Source organism: Oncorhynchus nerka, linkage group LG27 (assembly GCF_034236695.1).
Source record: "Oncorhynchus nerka isolate Pitt River linkage group LG27, Oner_Uvic_2.0, whole genome shotgun sequence".
NCBI lineage: Eukaryota > Metazoa > Chordata > Actinopteri > Salmoniformes > Salmonidae > Oncorhynchus > Oncorhynchus nerka.
Genome location: NC_088422.1, coordinates 65,303,724 through 65,318,605, shown reverse-complemented (window position 1 = coordinate 65,318,605; position 14,882 = coordinate 65,303,724). Strand labels below are relative to the sequence as shown.

General features: G+C 43.9%; 2 protein-coding genes across 3 annotated transcripts; one reads left to right on the top strand and one right to left on the bottom strand.

Moving 5' to 3' along the window:
- Window positions 1-9,831: 9,831 nt before the first annotated feature.
- LOC115112159 (embryonic polyadenylate-binding protein 2-B-like) lies at window positions 9,832-13,287 on the top strand. Of its 2 annotated transcripts, none has more exons than XM_029638998.2 (6): window positions 9,832-10,572; window positions 11,115-11,211; window positions 11,583-11,650; window positions 11,791-11,897; window positions 12,061-12,148; window positions 12,304-13,287. In XM_029638998.2, the coding sequence occupies exons 1-6, from the start codon at window positions 10,504-10,506 to the stop codon at window positions 12,622-12,624; spliced, it is 750 nt and encodes a 249-aa protein (XP_029494858.1). In that variant the 5' UTR covers window positions 9,832-10,503; the 3' UTR covers window positions 12,625-13,287. The 2 variants fall into 2 exon arrangements, with proteins under 2 accessions (XP_029494858.1, XP_029494857.1); XM_029638997.2 differs by having other exon boundaries at window positions 9,834-10,572; window positions 11,580-11,650.
- Window positions 13,288-13,296: 9 nt separating this feature from the next.
- On the bottom strand, window positions 13,297-14,840 carry LOC115112160 (trafficking protein particle complex subunit 2-like protein). Its single transcript, XM_029638999.2, has 5 exons — window positions 14,735-14,840; window positions 13,912-14,084; window positions 13,728-13,815; window positions 13,556-13,635; window positions 13,297-13,467 (listed from the first exon to the last, which is right to left on the bottom strand). The coding sequence occupies exons 1-5, from the start codon at window positions 14,765-14,767 to the stop codon at window positions 13,422-13,424; spliced, it is 420 nt and encodes a 139-aa protein (XP_029494859.1). The 5' UTR covers window positions 14,768-14,840; the 3' UTR covers window positions 13,297-13,421.
- Between the last annotated feature and the right edge of the window lie 42 nt (window positions 14,841-14,882).

Here is a 14,882-nt window from a genome sequence, read left to right as displayed (position 1 = left end):
GCGACCAGGAACTGCATTGGAGTAAACAAAATGTAAATACACTGAACAGAAATATAAACGCAACATGTAAAGTGTTGGTCCCATGTTTTATGAGCTGAAATAAAAGATCCCAGAAATGTTCCTTACCCACAATAAGTTTACAGTGGGGCAAAAAAGTATTTAGTCAGCCACAAATTGTGCAAGTTCTCCCACTTAAAAAGATGAGAGAGGCCTGTAATTTTCATCATAGGTACACTTCAACTATGACAGACAAAATTAGAAAAAAAATCCAGAAGATCACATGGTAGGATTTTTAATGTATTTGGTCAATAACAAAAGTTTATCTCAATACTTTTATATATCCTTTGTTGGAAATGACAGAGGTCAAACGTTTTCTGTAATTCTTCACAAGGTTTTCACACACTGTTGCTGGTATTTTGGCCCATTCTTCCATGCAGATCTCCTCTAGAGCAGTGATGTTTTGGGGCTGTTGCTGGGCAACACGGACTTTCAACTCCCTCCTAAGAGTTTCTATGGGGTTGAGATCTGGAGACTGGCTAGGCCACTCCAGGACCTTGAAATGCTTCTTACGAAGCCACTCCTTCGTTGCCCGAGCGGTGTGTTTGTCATGCTGAAAGACCCAGCCACGTTTCATCTTCAATGCCCTTGCTGATGGTAGGCTTTGTTACTTTGGTCCCAGCTCTCTGCAGGTCATTCACTAGGTCCCCCCATGTGGTTCTGGGATTTTTGCTCACCGTTCTTGTGATCATTTTGACCCCACGGGGTGAGATCTTGCGTGGAGCCCCAGATCGAGGGAGATTATCAGTGGTCTTGTATGTCTTCCATTTCCTAATAATTGCTCCCACAGTTGATTTCTTCAAACCAAGCTGCTTACCTATTGCAGATTCAGTCTTCCCAGCCTGGTGCAGGTCTACAATTTTGTTTCTGGTGTCCTTTGACAGCTCTTTGGTCTTGGCCATAGTGGAGTTTGGAGTGTGACTGTTTAAGGTTGTGGACAGGTGTCTTTTATACTGATAACAAGTTCAAACAGGTGCCATTAATACAGGTAACGAGTGGAGAACAGAGGAGCCTCTTAAAGAAGAAGTTACAGGTCTATGAGAGCCAGAAATCATGCTTGTTTGTAGGTGACCAAATACTCATTTGCAAATTAATTAATTAAAAACCCTACAATGTGATTTTCTCATTTTGTCTGTCATAGTTGAAGTGTACCTATGATAACAATTACAGGCCTCTCTCATCTTTTTAAGTGGGAGAACTTGCACAATTGGTGGCTGACAATACTTTTTTGCCCCACTGTATGTCTCTCAAATGTTGTGCAATTTTGTTTATATCCCTGTTGGTGAGAATTTCCCCTTTGCCAAGATAATCCATCCACCTGACAGGTGTGGCATATCAAGAAGCTGATTAAACAGCACGATCATTAAACAGGTGCACCTTGTGCTGGGGACAATAAAAAGTCAGTAATATGTGCAGTTTTGTCACACAAATCAATGCAATAGATGTCTCAAGTTTTGACAGAGCGTGCAATTGGAATGCTGACTGCAGGAATGTCCACCAGAGCTGTTGCCAGAGAATTGAATGTTAATTTCTCTACTATAAGCCACCTCCAATGTTGTTTAAGAGATTTTGTCAGTAAGTCCAACCGGCCTCACAACTGCAGCCCAGGACCTCTACATCCGGCTTCTTCAACTGTGTGATTGTCTGAGACCAGCCACGTGGACCTGCTGATGAAACTGGGTTTGTACAACCAAGGAATTTCTGGATAATCTGTCAGAAACCGTCTCAGGGAAGCTCATCTGTGTCGTCCTCCACAAGGTCTGGACCTGACTGCAGTTCGGCGTGGTAACCGACTTAAGTGGGAAAATAATCACCTTCGATGGCCACTGGCACACTGGAGAAGTGTGCTCTTCATGGATTAATCACGGTTTCAACTGTACCGGGCAAATGACAGATGCCTCACAAGTCCTCAACTGGCAGCTTCATTAAATAGTACCCGCAAAACACCAGTCTCAATGTCAACAGTGAAGAGGCAACTCTGGGATGCTGGCCTTCTAGGCAGAGTTCCTCTGTCCAGTGTCTGTGTTCTTTTGCCCATCTTAATCTTTTCTTTTTATTGGCTAGTCTGAGATATGGCTTTTTCTTTGCAACTCTGCCTAGAAGGCCAGCATCCCGGAGTCGCCTCTTCACTGTTGACGATAAGACTGGTGTTTTGCGGGTACTATTTAATAAAGCTGCCAGTTGAGGACTTGTGAGGCGCCTGTTTCTCAAACTAGACACTCTAATGTACTTGTCCTCTTGCTCAGTTGTGCACCGGGGCCTCCCACTCGTCTTTCCATTCTGTTTAGAGCCTGTGTACGCTGCTCTGTGAAGGGTGAAGTACACAGCGCTGTAAGAGATCTTCAGTTTCTTGGCAATTTCTCACATGGAATAGCCTTCATTTCTCAGAACAAGAATAGACTGATGAGTTTTAGAAGAAAGGTCTTTGTTTCTAACAATTTTGAGCCTGTAATCAAACCCACAAATGCTGCTGCCAACACACTGACTCAACTCCAGCCACTTTAATAATGGGAATTGATGGGAAATGATGTAAAATATATCACTAGCCACTTTAAACAATGCTACCTAATATAATGTTTACATACCCTACATTATTAATCTCATATGTATATGTATATACTGTACTCTATATCATCTACTGCATCTTTATGTAATACATGTATCACATTTTACATTTACATTTAAGTCATTTAGCAGACACTCTTATCCAGAGCGACTTACAAATTGGTGCATTCACCTTATGACATCCAGTGGAACAGTAGTGCATCTAAATCTTTTAAGGGGGTGAGAGGGATTACTTTATCCTATCCTAGGTATTCCTTAAAGAGGTGGGGTTTCAGGTGTCTCCGGAAGGTGGTGATTGACTCCGCTGTCCTGGCGTCGTGAGGGAGTTTGTTCCACCATTGGGGGGCCAGAGCAGCGAACAGTTTTGACTGGGCTGAGCGGGAACTGTACTTCCTCAGTGGTAGGGAGGCGAGCAGGCCAGAGGTGGATGAACGCAGTGCCCTTGTTTGGGTGTAGGGCCTGATCAGAGCCTGGAGGTACTGAGGTGCCGTTCCCCTCACAGCTCCGTAGGCAAGCACCATGGTCTTGTAGCGGATGCGAGCTTCAACTGGAAGCCAGTGGAGAGAGCGGAGGAGCGGGGTGACGTGAGAGAACTTGGGAAGGTTGAACACCAGACGGGCTGCGGCGTTCTGGATGAGTTGTAGGGGTTTAATGGCACAGGCAGGGAGCCCAGCCAACAGCGAGTTGCAGTAATCCAGACGGGAGATGACAAGTGCCTGGATTAGGACCTGCGCCGCTTCCTGTGTGAGGCAGGGTCGTACTCTGCGGATGTTGTAGAGCATGAACCTACAGGAACGGGCCACCGCCTTGATGTTAGTTGAGAACGACAGGGTGTTGTCCAGGATCACGCCAAGGTTCTTAGCGCTCTGGGAGGAGGACACAGTGGAGTTGTCAACCGTGATGGCGAGATCATGGAACGGGCAGTCCTTCCCGGGAGGAAGAGCAGCTCCGTCTTGCCGAGGTTCAGCTTGAGGTGGTGATCCGTCATCCACACTGATATGTCTGCCAGACATGCAGAGATGCGATTCGCCACCTGGTCATCAGAAGGGGGAAAGGAGAAGATTAATTGTGTGTCGTCTGCATAGCAATGATAGGAGAGACCATGTGAGGTTATGACAGAGCCAAGTGACTTGGTGTATAGCGAGAATAGGAGAGGGCCTAGAACAGAGCCCTGGGGGACACCAGTGGTGAGAGCACGTGGTGAGGAGACGGATTCTCGCCACGCCACCTGGTAGGAGCGACCTGTCAGGTAGGACGCAATCCAAGCGTGGGCCGCGCCGGAGATGCCCAACTCGGAGAGGGTGGAGAGGAGGATCTGATGGTTCACAGTATCGAAGGCAGCCGATAGGTCTAGAAGGATGAGAGCAGAGGAGAGAGAGTTAGCTTTAGCAGTGCGGAGCGCCTCCGTGATACAGAGAAGAGCAGTCTCAGTTGAATGACTAGTCTTGAAACCTGACTGATTTGGATCAAGAAGGTAATTCTGAGAGAGATAGCGGGAGAGCTGGCCAAGGACGGCACGTTCAAGGGTTTTGGAGAGAAAAGAAAGAAGGGATACTGGTCTGTAGTTGTTGACATCGGAGGGATCGAGTGTAGGTTTTTTCAGAAGGGGTGCAACTCTCGCTCTCTTGAAGACGGAAGGGACGTAGCCAGCGGTCAGGGATGAGTTGATGAGCGAGGTGAGGTAAGGGAGAAGGTCTCCGGAAATGGTCTGGAGAAGAGAGGAGGGGATAGGGTCAAGCGGGCAGGTTGTTGGGCGGCCGGCCGTCACAAGACGCGAGATTTCATCTGGAGAGAGAGGGGAGAAAGAGGTCAGAGCACAGGGTAGGGCAGTGTGAGCAGAACCAGCGGTGTCGTTTGACTTAGCAAATGAGGATCGGATGTCGTCGACCTTCTTTTCAAAATGGTTGACGAAGTCATCTGCAGAGAGGGAGGAGGGGGGGGGGGGGGATTCAGGAGGGAGGAGAAGGTTGCAAAGAGCTTCCTAGGGTTAGAGGCAGATGCTTGGAATTTAGAGTGGTAGAAAGTGGCTTTAGCAGCAGAGAGAGAAGAGGAAAATGTAGAGAGGAGGGAGTGAAAGGATGTCAGGTCCGCAGGGAGGTTTTCCTCCATTTCCGCTCGGCTGCCCGGAGCCCTGTTCTGTGAGCTCGCAATGAGTCGTCGAGCCACGGAGCGGGAGGGGAGGACCGAGCCGGCCTGGAGGATAGGGGACATAGAGAGTCAAAGGATGCAGAAAGGGAGGAGAGGAGGGTTGAGGAGGCAGAATCAGGAGATAGGTTGGAGAAGGTTTGAGCAGAGGGAAGAGATGATAGGATGGAAGAGGAGAGAGTAGCGGGGAGAGAGAGCGAAGGTTGGGACGGCGCGATACCATCCGAGTAGGGGCAGTGTGGTAAGTGTTGGATGAGAGCGAGAGGGAAAAGGATACAAGGTAGTGGTCGGAGACTTGGAGGGGAGTTGCAATGAGGTTAGTGGAAGAACAGCATCTAGTAAAGATGAGGTCGAGCGTATTGCCTGCCTTGTGAGTAGGGGGGAAGGTGAGAGGGTGAGGTCAAAAGAGGAGAGGAGTGGAAAGAAGGAGGCAGAGAGGAATGAGTCAAAGGTAGACGTGGGGAGGTTAAAGTCGCCCAGAACTGTGAGAGGTGAGCCGTCCTCAGGAAAGGAGCTTATCAAGGCATCAAGCTCATTGATGAACTCTCCGAGGGAACCTGGAGGGCGATAAATGATAAGGATGTTAAGCTTGAAAGGGCTGGTAACTGTGACAGCATGGAATTCAAAGGAGGCGATAGACAGATGGGTAAGGGGAGAAAGAGAGAATGACCACTTGGGAGAGATGAGGATCCCGGTGCCACCACCCCGCTGACCAGAAGCTCTCGGGGTGTGCGAGAACACGTGGGCGGACGAAGAGAGAGCAGTAGGAGTAGCAGTGTTGTCTGTGGTGATCCATGTTTCCGTCAGTGCCAAGAAGTCGAGGGACTGGAGGGAGGCATAGGCTGAGATGAACTCTGCCTTGTTGGCCGCAGATCGGCAGTTCCAGAGGCTACCGGAGACCTGGAACTCCACGTGGGTCGTGCGCGCTGGGACCACCAGATTAGGGTGGCCGCGGCCACGCGGTGTGGAGCGTTTGTATGGTCTGTGCAGAGAGGAGAGAACAGGGATAGACAGACACATAGTTGACAGGCTACACAAGAGGCTACGCTAATGCAAAGGAGATTGGAATGACAAGTGGACTACACGTCTCGAGTGTTCAGAAAGTTAAGCTTACGTAGCAGAATCTTATTGACTAAAATGATTAAAATGATACAGTACTGCTGAAGTAGGCTAGCTGGCAGAGGCTGCGTTGTTGACTATGTAGGCTAGCTGGCAGTGTCTGCGTTGTTGACACTACACTAATCAAGTCGTTCCGTTGAGTGTAATAGTTTCTACTGTGCTACTGTGCTGCTATTCGGGGCTAGCTGGCTAGCTAGCAGTGTTGATTACGTTACGTTGCGTTAAAAGAACGACAATAGCTGGCTAGCTAACCTAGGAAATCGCTCAAGACTACACAATTATCTTTGATACAAAGACGGCTATGTAGCTAGCTATGTAGCTGGCTACGATCAAACAAATCAAGCTGTTGTACTGTAATGAAATGAAATGAAAAATGTGATACTACCTGTGGAGCGAAGCGAAATGCGACCGGATTGTTGAGTGCGGAAGTTCTGTTCGGTAGACGTTGGCTAGCTGTTGGCTAGCTAGCAGTGTCCCCTACGTTAAGGACGACAAATAGCTGGCTAGCTAACCTCTGTAAATTAAGATAATCACTCTAAAACTACACACTCTAAACTACACAATTATCTTGGATACGAAGACAGCAAAGACAACTATGTAGCTAGCTAACACTACACTAATCAAGTCGTTCAGTTGAGTGTAATAGTTGTGCTGCTAATCGGTAGACGGTGGACTAGCTAACGGTGGACGTTAGCTAGCTGGCTAGCTGCAGGGCAGTGTAGACTGCGTTAGGACGACGAAATACGATAATTACGCAATTATCTATGATACAAAGATGGCTATGTAGCTAGCTAAGAAGAAATTGCTAAGATTAGACAAATCAAACCGTTGCTAATCGGTAGACGGTGGACTAGCTAACGGTGGACGTTAGCTAGCTGGCTAGCTGCAGGGCAGTGTAGACTGCGTTAGGACGACGAAATACGATAATTACCCAATTATCTATGATACAAAGACAGCTATGTAGCTAGCTAAGAAGAAATTGCTAAGATTAGACAAATCAAACCGTTGTACTATAATGAAATGTAATGAAATGTAATACTACCTGCGGACCGGACCGAGTGCAGATATCACTAGCCACTTTAACTATGCCACTTTGTTTACATACTCATCTCATATGTATATACTGCACTCAATACCATCTACTGTATCTTGCCTATGCCGCTCTGTACCATCACTCACTCATATATCTTTATGTACATATTCTTATCCCCTTACACTTGTGTCTATAAGGTAGTAGTTTTGGAATTGTTAGCTAGATTACTTGTTGGTTATTACTGCATTGTCGGAACTAGAAGCACAAGCATTTCGCTACACTCGCATTAACATCTGCTAACCATGTGTATGTGACAAATAAAATTTGATTTGATTATTTGATTTGATGTTCCAGATACTCAACTAGTCTATAGAAGGTTAGTTTGATTGCTATTTTAATCAGAACAACAGTTTTCAGCTGTGCTAATATAATTGCAAAAGGATTGTGATGATCAATTAGCATTTTAAAATGATAAACTTGGACAACGTGCCATTGGAACACAGGAGTGATGGTTTCTAATAATGGGCCTCTGCACACTTATGTAGATATTCCATAAAAAATCTGCCGTTTCCAGCTACAAAAGTCATATGCAACATTAACAATGTCTACACTGTATTTCTGATCAATTTGATGTTATTTTAAATGGACAAAATAAATTGCTTTTCTTTCAAAAACAATGAGATATCCAAGTGACCCCACACTTCTTGTAAGGGTTTTCCGCAGAGTGGTAAGTGTTCATGATCATTTTAATTAAAGAAACCAATGCCGTGAATTTACAAAACCTAAACAGTACCGTGTGGCCCAAACACTCACACGGAAACAAACACCCACAAAAGCCAGGTGGAAAAAGGCTACCTAAGTATGATTCTCAATCAGAGACAACTAACGACACCTGCCTCTGATTAAGAACCATACTAGGCGAACACAAAAACCAACATAGAAAACAAACATAGACTGCCCACCCCAACTCACGCCCTGACCATACAAAAACAAAGACGAAACAAAGGAACTAAGGTCAGAACATGACACTTCTGAACAGTAGTGTATATACAGTACCAGTCAAAAGTTTGGACACACCTACTCATTCAAGGTTTTTTAAATTGAATTTTTTACCAATTTCTCCATTGTAGAATAATAGTGAAGACATCAAAACTATGAAATAACACATATGGAATCATGTAGTAAGCAAAAAAGTGTTAAACAAATCAAAATATATTTTATATTTGAGGTTCCTCAAAGTAGCCACCCTTTGCCATGACAGTTTGCACGCTCTTGGCATTCTCTCAACCAACTTCATGAAGTTGGAATACATTTTAATTAACAGGTGTGCCTTGCTAAATGTTAATTTGTGGAATTTCTTTCCTTCTTAATGTGTTTGAGCCAATCAGTTGTGTTGTGACAAGGTAGGGATGGGATGGTATACAGAAGATAGCCCTATTTGGTAAAAGACCAGGTCCATATTATGGCAAGAACAGCTCAAATAAGCAAAGGGAAACAACAGTCCATCATTACGTTAAGACATGAAGGTCAGTCAATCTGGAACATTTCAAGAACTTTTCAAGTTTTCTCAAGTGCAGTCACAAAAACCATCAAGCACTATGATGAAACTGGCTCTCATGAGGACCGCCACATGAAAGGAAGACGCAGTTACCTCTGCTGCAGAGGATAAGTTCATTAGAGTTATCAGCCTCAGAAATTGCAGCCCGAATAAATGCTTCAGAGTTCAAGTAACAGACACATCTCAACATCAACTGTTGAGAGGAGTGTGAATCAGCGTGAATCAGTCCTTCATGGTTGAATTGCTGCAAAGAAACCACTACTAAAGGACATCAATAAGAAGGAAAGACTTGCTTGGGCCAAGAAACGTGAGCAATGGACATTAGATTTGTGGAAATCTGTCCTTTGGTCTGATGAGTCCAAATTTGCGATTTTTGGTTCCATCCGCTGTGTCTTTGTGAGACGCAGAGTAGGTGAACGGATGATCTCCGAATGTGTGGTTCCTACCCTGAAGCATGTAGGAAGAGGTGTGATGGTGTGGGGGTGCTTTGCTGGTGACACTGTCAGTGATTTATTTAGAATTCAAGGCACACTTAACCAGCAGGTCTACTACAGCATTCTGCAGCGATACCCAATCTGGTTAGCACTTTGTGGGACTATCATTTGTTTTTCAACAGGACAATGACGCAACACACCTCCAGGCTGTGTAAGGGCTATTTGACCAAGAACGAGAGTGATGGAGTGCTGCATCAGATGACCTGTCCTACACAATCACCCGACCTCAACCCAATTGAGATGGTTTGGGATGAGTTGGACTGCAGAGTGAAGGGAAAGCAGCCAACAAGTGCTCAGCATATGTAAGGAACTCCTTCAAGACTGTTGGAAAAGCATTCTTCACGAAGCTGGTTGAGAGAATGCCAAGAGTGTGTAAAGCTGCCATGAAGGCAAAGGGTGACTACTTTGAAGAATATAAAATATAAAATATATTTGGATTTGTTTAACACTTTTTTGGTTAGTACATGATTCCATATGGGTTATTTCATAGTTTTAATGTCTTCACTATTATTCTACAGTGTAGAAAATAGTAAAAATAAAGAAAAACCCTTAAATAAGATGGTGTGTCCAAACTTTTGACTGGTACTGTATATATAAAAGTATGGTATGGGACAATAGGCCTATACAAACGTTTTTGAGAAAGATAATTTGATAAATATTTGTATAATTGGTTTCTTTTTGTTTTGATAAGAGATGAAAATGCCTTAAAACGGGATTTGTAAAGGTAACGGCAAATGTACCAGCAGAAATATTAAAGTACACAACAGAAACATTCAAGTACACATGTGACTGAGTCCAATAGGCTTAGGTTACTTCAGACATTTAGGCACCCTCCGTGGGTCGGAAAAGGTTACTTCAGACATTTAGGCACCCTCCGTGGGTCGGAAAAGGTTACTTCAGACATTTAGGCACCCTCCGTGGGTCGGAAAACCGTTTGGTTAAGATTAGCGTAAACCATAGACAAAGACCACAACAGGCTTTCTACTGTTATTTTCATTATATTTCACATAGTCCATAGAGGGGGACAGTTGTGTACGGGCAGCATGAGGTATGGGCAGCATTTGGACAAGTCCCCTTATCCTGACCTGACATTGTAATCAATAGCAGTTCACATTGAAACCACACGAGAATGCATTTATTTGCATTTATGAAAATAAAATGATACCTTATAGATTTATTTTCATAAAATGCCAATCCAACTACTGATGGGGCAAGCCCACAACCATGTGATGCACAGACAGGTGACAATTAATTGACATTCCCTCTCGTCATATTTGACAGACAGGTAAGCAACCACTATTGACAAGGGCGTGGGTAGATTCCGTCCGCGGGAAGATATTTTTATTTAATCCAAACAAACTTCCGTATATAGGCTACATTTATTAACCTTATTCAAATTGGAGAAGTGATTTAAAAAAACATCGATTGCATTGGAGTCTTCTACACTGGACTGGCTACAAGAGAGCGACGTCGCGGGGATTTGAAGTGGCGTCTGCGGGCATGGGTTTGGTGTCTGCTGTTGAGCACTGAATATGGCGGAGCAAAGGCAAGATATGTACATAGAAGGCGAGCTCACGGGAGATCATTACATGGAGGACCCGGTATGTAAGAAAACATAAGATAATTGTATTTGGCCTTGCGTGATACAAATTGCAGGCTAGCCTACTGTTTTTTTTTTCTTCTTGAATGCGCAATTGATTGTAGGCTACATAACGTAGGGTCAAAGGATATTCCAGGTAGCCTATTGTATTATTACTGCAGCACATATGCTACGTCTATGTTCTACCTATGTTACCTGATTGATATGACAGTTTTGTAGGTTTAAACTGCATTATCTTGCCACAATATATCCATCCACTGGGGCGCGTCTCGCGCGCCTGCGTAATGTGGCAGCAGCAAGTGTGGTTCTGAACAACAATATAATTGCATCCTCAAACAACAACTTAAAACAGCTGTTCAAATAGGCCACTTGAGATGCTAGGCATCCGAAACTTCAAGGCGCTCTTATCTCATACATTTCAGACATGTTTTTATGTTGTCTGAAAGTTGTTTTTTATTTTTATGGTTTCATACTGCATATTCCTACACTACCCCTTAAGACAATGCGTATTTCCGATGTTTTGGCATTTCCCATTGCATATAGGAGCTTGAAGCCATCAAGGCACGGGTGCAAGAGATGGAGGAGGAGGAGCGGCTGAGAGCAGTGCAGTATGAGGCAACAGAGAGACAGATCCAGGCAGGTGAGCTCCTGTTCAGCTGAGCTCCAGCTCCTGTTCAGCCTAGCCAGCTGGCCCACACCTGAGCCCATCTGCTGGGCTGGCCTGACACGGTGTGGCTCACATGAGCCTCATCATTGCCCAATGAGACGAGCAGTGAGCCGCAGCGTTCCAGAAGGTTTTTATCATTGCCCAAGGCCCGGCAGCCTCTATTTCAGGTTATCCCTTCCTCTGACAGAATGGGGCTGTCGTTTTGCAAACTCCTCTTGATAAATATATCTAACTAGTCCTCAGTTCCTCTTGGTGGTGTTGTAATTAGTTGCTTTGTGTTTGGTGTCTTTCAATTTCTGTCCTGTGCAATATGCTCCAGTGTTCTCTTCTGTTCAAAACAGCAGGAATGTTCTATACAATGACCCATGAGGAAAGGATAGATGCTGACAACAGATCTGTCTATGTGGGAAATGTAAGGTTTATTTTTCTTAAATTAATGTCTACATTTAGCATTCATGTCAAGTTATACACAATTCACATTTGATATGATATCCACACAGTAACCGAGGGTCCTCATGCATAGACTCGTGATATTTTATGGACATTAAACAGGTGGAGTATGGTGCCACTGCAGATGAGTTGGAGATCCATTTCAATGGCTGTGGTCCTGTCAACAGAGTAACCATCCTTTGTGACAAATTCTCTGGCCATCCCAAGGGGTGAGGTTAACTATCCATCCCATCATGTGGGACCTCAGTTTCAATGCAAAGTCCAATTACATGTTTTATGCACCATTTTATTTGTTTCTTGGACATTTTGTAATGTTCTGTTAACTTATACACAATCACATACGCAAATTATTAATGACTTTCTTTCTCCCAGTTTTGCATATATTGAGTTCCATGACAGGGACTCCGTGCAGACTGCCATGAGCCTGGATGAGACTGTATTCAGAGACAGAGTCATAAAGGTTAGTAGGAAAGGAAACCTGAATTCTAAACTCAAAACACACTTGATAAAGTTGCACATTCATGAATAAATTGAGCGGAATTTAGTTTCCCCGTTAATTGTTAATTATGATTCCAGGTCTTTTAGTAGGTTGTTTCTGTGGCCTTTGCATTGCAGGTATTGCCTAAAAGGACCAACATGCCAGGAATCAGCACCACAGACAGGGGGATTCACAGAGGTGCTCGATCCAGGGGGCGAGGTTTCCACCCACCCAGATACAATGGGTATCAACAAGGCAGGTTCCGCTACAATACTGGCCCTGCCAGGTCAGTCTCACCACACCCCTACGGGCCCCCAGCTGGGAAGAGACACTGGGGGGTTCCTGAGCACCGTGAGCAGGGCCCTAAACGGCACCCATGCCTTCTTCTCATAACTCCACCCACTGACCACTCTGGGCCGGGGCACAGTGGACACATGCACCCGCAGCAACACTACTGAATCACGTCTGGATTCAAGTTATTGTTTGATATCAACATGGAATGAGAATTTCAGGAAATCGTGTCTTGCTCGTCTCTACTCGACTCATTTGCAAATTATTTTCAATGCATGTTAATGGGCAGAAATCGAGAGAAAAGCAGATTTCAACCTCATTGAATTAATTCATATGGCAACTTTTGTTAACTGTCTCTATAAAAAGTTATTGCAACTTAATCCTAACAAGAAAGACTTTGCAATGGTCATTTTGTCCTCTTATTGTAGGGGAAATGGATGAGGCCAGCCTTGGTTTGCTGCTTAATACGGTTAAAGATTGTGCCTATGGTGTTATTTTATTTATTGAGCAGTTTCTGTGCCATTATTTACCCCAATAACTTTGAATGCACAGCCATTTGCCATGTCAGATACATTTTTTTTTGTTTTTTTTAAGGATGTTTTGATCAGATCACTCATTCTGTTGGTGTGGCTATCGAGCTTGTAAGTATAGTTGTTGTAAAACACCAAACACAAATGATAACATTTGTGATTGGCTTTCTTTTGTAACTATATTGACATGCAATTGGCAGTTTGAGCGACTGAGTGGTTGCTATGTACTTGAAGCAATGTTTATCGCTGTATATAATTTGTCAACCATCTTTTGCTTTAGAAATGAATAAATGAATTACACTTGAGTGCTTATTTGAAATGGAGGTTCTGATGGACAGTTTATTTCATTGTTATACACAAGGCAACATGTAAAGGGTTTCTGGAAATTATGTACAGATTTTGAAGAAATTATGTACAGATGTTCGGGAGGACAATCAGCTAGCTTGCACCATCATTGCAGACACAATGCTGTCAAAGGCCCTGGAGGAAAAAAAGGTGGAAATCACAATGATTATAGCAATTTTGATATACACATTACATAAGTAACAGTGTAGTGGGGGTAGCTTACTTAGACTGAATGGTGTCTCCAGGATTGTAGAATGGGTTGCACATCACATCAGTAAATGAGTTGTGTAGCTTTCTGAACATCTGAAGGAAAGAATAACTGTCAAGTAGTTTCATCAAAACCAGATCCCCTGCAAGCCATTAAGAGAAACATACAGAGTCAGGGGTTGACTTACACTTCTAATCTCATTGTCCCGCAGAGATGTGTTTGATGAGTCCACGACAATGACAAACTTCACCTTAGAGTTTGTCACATAGCCATATCTGGTATGTTGGTAAAGGAGTATACATACAATTTGATAGGAGAAAAATGATGATGCAGACAGAAGTGTAATATACCATTTTATCAAATGAGGATACACTTTGTAGTCCTCCGTTGGGTACAGCAACCCAAGGTAAAGCTCTCTCTGGTCTGCCATTGCTTTGCCGACTGCTGAAATCTTCTCCTCCACCACATCCAGAGAGGTATGCACCGTGTAGTGGAACTTCAGTTCATTCTGTACGGGTACACTTCGGATGAACAGAGGATAGTTCTAACAGAATAGAGAATTAATTAGTGCAACCTTCCATAATAAAACCTCAATTCATAAAAGTTAACCGGGCCAAATACTTGCAGATAGAATGTATATGGTGCTGGACCACAGGTTGAGGGTGTGCAATCTTTTGTTCCAGCCCAATAACACACCCGAGGGCTTAATGATGAGCTAGTTTGTTAACATTGGGTGTGTTGGGCTAGAATTTTTAAAAACTCAACCTTTGGTTTGGACCAAGATTGAAGAACAGCACTGATCTGCATATGAATTGAATACGAATAGCGAGCTACGTCTGAACCTTTAATCTGAAGTCTGACTTGATGCATTATTATTGTATGCTCATCTCTCAAGTAAACTCTACGACATAGGCTACTAACTAGCTAGTCAGTTCTAAATAAACCATACTCAATTTAGCTAACTAACTAGTTAGCCCAGCTGGCAAGCTACTACCTAGCCTTATAGCATCACAGTCACCACTCAGGTTCGTAGAGGGGTTGGGTTAAATGCGGAAGACACGTTTCAGTTGAATGCATTCAGTTGTACAACTGACTAGGTATCCCCCTTTCCCATTGGAGGCTAGTACATAAAAAATAGATGCAAATTACATTCCATCAAATGTCGATGTAAATAGCATTCTTGTTTCATTTTACCTCTTTAGCGATGACAGCTATACAGACCGCCATCTTGGAATTATGCCTGCTGTGCCTGCCAAGACGTATCACGTGACTGTATGTGCTAGCTAAAGACAAGCCAGATAACTTAAATTTCTCCCGTAATTTTGTGTAACTGTTAATGGAA

What these genes read in the sequence shown, in the direction of transcription:
- LOC115112159 (XM_029638997.2), top strand. Translation starts at nt 10,504, where the DNA reads ATGGCGGAGCAAAGGCAAGATATGTACATAGAAGGCGAGCTCACGGGA. An exon ending in ATCATTACATGGAGGACCCG is followed by an intron (nt 10,573 to 11,114) that starts GTATGTAAGAAA and finishes CATTGCATATAG; the next exon opens with GAGCTTGAAGCCATCAAGGC. An exon ending in TTCTCTGGCCATCCCAAGGG is followed by an intron (nt 11,898 to 12,060) that starts GTGAGGTTAACT and finishes TCTTTCTCCCAG; the next exon opens with TTTTGCATATATTGAGTTCC.
- LOC115112160 (XM_029638999.2), bottom strand. Translation starts at nt 14,767, where the DNA reads ATGGCGGTCTGTATAGCTGTCATCGCTAAAGAG. An exon ending in TAGCTGTCATCGCTAAAGAG is followed by an intron (nt 14,085 to 14,734) that starts GTAAAATGAAAC and finishes CTATTCTGTTAG; the next exon opens with AACTATCCTCTGTTCATCCG. An exon ending in GGGACAATGAGATTAGAAGT is followed by an intron (nt 13,636 to 13,727) that starts GTAAGTCAACCC and finishes TCTTTCCTTCAG; the next exon opens with ATGTTCAGAAAGCTACACAA.